The sequence below is a fragment of the Lissotriton vulgaris genome, chromosome 2_1, assembly GCF_964263255.1.
Source record: "Lissotriton vulgaris chromosome 2_1, aLisVul1.2, whole genome shotgun sequence".
Classification (NCBI taxonomy): Eukaryota; Metazoa; Chordata; class Amphibia; order Caudata; family Salamandridae; genus Lissotriton; species Lissotriton vulgaris.
The window spans coordinates 2,025,346,862-2,025,350,021 of record NC_141687.1 but is presented as its reverse complement, the minus strand read 5'-3'; the positions used below and the strand labels follow the sequence as shown (position 1 = coordinate 2,025,350,021).

Here is a 3,160-nt window from a genome sequence, read left to right as displayed (position 1 = left end):
GTGGCCAAGTTTCCAGAAAGTACCCACAACTCCTACATCTTTCAGAACAGTGGGATCTACACACGCCTGACAGCGGGGGAATTTGGCGAAGGATACCTGCTAGGTAAAACAATGTGACACACCTTGATAGATATTGCAGATGTATGTGTATGTGTGCATGTGAGTAATGTATTTTCTATTTTCAAATAGGGGATAGTGCATATGCCGTCCGCTCCTTCACCTGACACCCTACCTCAAACCTTCAACCCCCAGCCAGAGACGATACAACAGGGCACACAAATCAACCAGGAACCTTGTGGAGTGCACCTTTGGCCTCTTGAAAAGCAGGTTCCGCTGCCTCCAAAAAAGTGGAGGGGCACGCCAGTATACACCTATAACCTGCTGTAAGATGATTGCCACTTGTGCAATGTTGCACAACCTTGCGACTAAGAAGGGCACAGAGTTGGAATTGAGCGACTATGAGGACCATGATGATGAACATGCACTGCCTGAACCCAACACAGCAGGAGTTGCTACACCAACAGATGGCAGACACAGACGGGCAGAGATCACACACAACTACTTATAAGTAAGTAATGACACCCAGACAGGTGGAGTATGCACCCAACATAGTTTAATATTTGCCACTACGCAGGTATTCAAAAGCACAAATGTGCAACACAAATGTCATCCATGTAATAATGGTAGTCCTGGGTCAATTCCCTAGTAACTGAAAAAGTCATTTCCGCCCATGCCTACCAGTGTCAGATGTAAGTGGCTGGCTTTCTTCACTGTGCGTTTGGGCTGTTGGCTCACCATCGCGCCTGCTGCTCCTCCGTGTCTCCACAACAAGGGGGCTTGTCATGCTGCTCCTACTGGTGCTTTCCTCACTTTCTGGGACGTCCAGGGCAGCAGTTTGTGCTGTCTGTGCATTCATCATCAGCTCTACAGCACCGGTCAAACTAGCAATGCCCCTAGACACATCATTGCTGTTGTGGGTGAATCCCTCTTGCATGTTAATGCAACGTCTACATAGCCGGGAAGTGGCTGTGGCCAGGTGGTTTATTGCTTCACTTTGCTGCTGCGCACGCTGCCTCTTCTTGCGCCTTGCTAACATGTCCTGGTCCAGTTTGCTGCACAGGAGCTGCACTGATTGTGTCATGTCCTGCATCCCTGCAGCCATCTCCTTGTTCACATCGACCAGTTCTCTAATGCTCTTCCCTATATCTTCCACATTTGTGTTCAGGTTCCTCATCTGGCGTTGCACAGACTGGATGGCCTTCCCCTGCATCCTTTGGATTTTCACCATGCTACCCTCAAGCCCATGGAAGACACTGGGACCCTCCACATGAGCTGCTACAATGCTTTCTTTGTGCCTGTGGCGTCTGCTACCTGTACAGACAACCTCTGCACTGGACTGCTGTGTGGCAGGGCTACCTTCCCCAGGCAAGGTTGGTGTGGCATCCCCCTCCATGTCACCCGCTGGTGACTCCATTTGGACAAGTGGGGCAACTACATGCCTCCTGCGCTTTTGTGATGCAGGAATTGTCAGAGGCAGTGATGCAGGCAGTTCAGGTGAGGACAGTAGCAGAGGGGAACCTGAACGTTCTGGGGACGCCTGCAGATGTGGAGACATTTCTGGGTCTTGGGATGGTGGCTGTGTAGTTGGTGCACCTGTGTCCTCTGTGACATTCTCTGCACTTGGCCCTGGCTCCTGGCTGTCATCCCTCTCTGGTGCTGTGCCTTCTGTCTCTCTGGTACGCCTGCGTGATGTCTCGCCTGTAGACATATAAGCGTACCTTAGCTTGGTGCAACTGCCTCACAGCCACTACAATTAAATAATTTTCACTTGTACAATGTACATGTTGCCTGTGCTTCACTATGTCTGAAATGATTAGCGTAACTTGTTGCTTGCTGTGCTGTATGACATGGTCCTTCATTTACTGACTACATGTCCCATAATGCATTGCTCCTGTATAGTACTACCTCTACTGGACAGTGGTTGACTTTGCCACATAGCGTAAAGGGAAGGCTGATGGGGTGGGGGTGATTGCTGTGCATGCTTCTTACCTTTCCTGGTGGCAGCTCTGGCTGAGCTGTCTGCATCTCCCAGTCCACAGACGCTCTCTGGTTCAATGGTGGACCCCACCAGCTCCTCCAGGTCAGTCGGGGGGGGGGGGGGAGGTACACGGTTCTTCCCTCCTCCAGTTTTGTTTGCCTGTTTGTGTTTGTGTAGCTCAGCAATTTATTTCTTTGTCAGGCTCCTGAGGTCATACCACCTCTTTTTCAGGTCATCTATGTCCCTTGGAGTCACTCCTACAGCATTCACCTTTGTTTGAATGTCCAGCCAAATCTTGCATTTGGCTGATTCAGCCACAGTCAGGGGCAGCTTGCCAAACAATTTCTGGTGTTCCTTCACCACCTCCTCCACAAGGATCTACAGCTCCATGTTGCTAAATTAAATTTTCCTCTTCCTCTCTGGCTGTTCCTTTTCAATGCTGCTTGTCATTTCCACAGTTTAAAAGTGGAAAACTTTTTATGTGGTTCAGGGACTCAGCTCAGCTCCAATTGCCTCTCCGGATCCTTCCAATTACTTGCAGCTGCCTGTGTAGCCACTTCCTGGTAGGGATGGGGAGGGTGGTAACACCTGATTGGCTGCCTGATTCAGTTTCACTTTTATTTGCTTTCCGATTCGGTATTTACTGAATCGGTATTTACCGAATCGGTATTTCCCATTCATTCTTAAGGGCCTTTTGGCCCATAGGAATGAATGGTAAATACCGATTCGGTAAATACCGAATGGCAGATTCCGAATTTTAATGAAATCGGTAAAAAATACCGAATTTTTATCTATATTGCATTTACCGATTCTAAAATACTCAATCGGTAAAATTCGGTATTTTAGAGTCAGTAAATTCAATTTACCTACATTTAGCCCTAAAACCCTTGAACAACAAGTGGTCTTCTTTGGATTCACAAGTACTAGTGGTGGAACAAAAAACGGAAGTTCTACAATCCGCCTACTCACGTATCTCCTCTCTGGAATCAGAAATAACCCTCCTCAAAAAGCACACTGAAGATATGAAAAACCGAAATTCCAGAAATATCCTTTGCATTTGCAGTCTTCCTGAAAACGTACAGGGCTCTAACCCAACCGTTTATTTACAGACCTTTCTGCCCT

General features: G+C 48.0%; 1 protein-coding gene across 1 annotated transcript; it reads right to left on the bottom strand.

Moving 5' to 3' along the window:
* Positions 1-718: 718 nt before the first annotated feature.
* LOC147733677 (uncharacterized) lies at positions 719-1,768 on the bottom strand. The gene has a single exon (XM_086957109.1). It carries the CDS (start codon positions 1,766-1,768, stop codon positions 719-721), a length of 1,050 nt encoding a protein of 349 aa, XP_086813235.1.
* Positions 1,769-3,160: the final 1,392 nt, after the last annotated feature.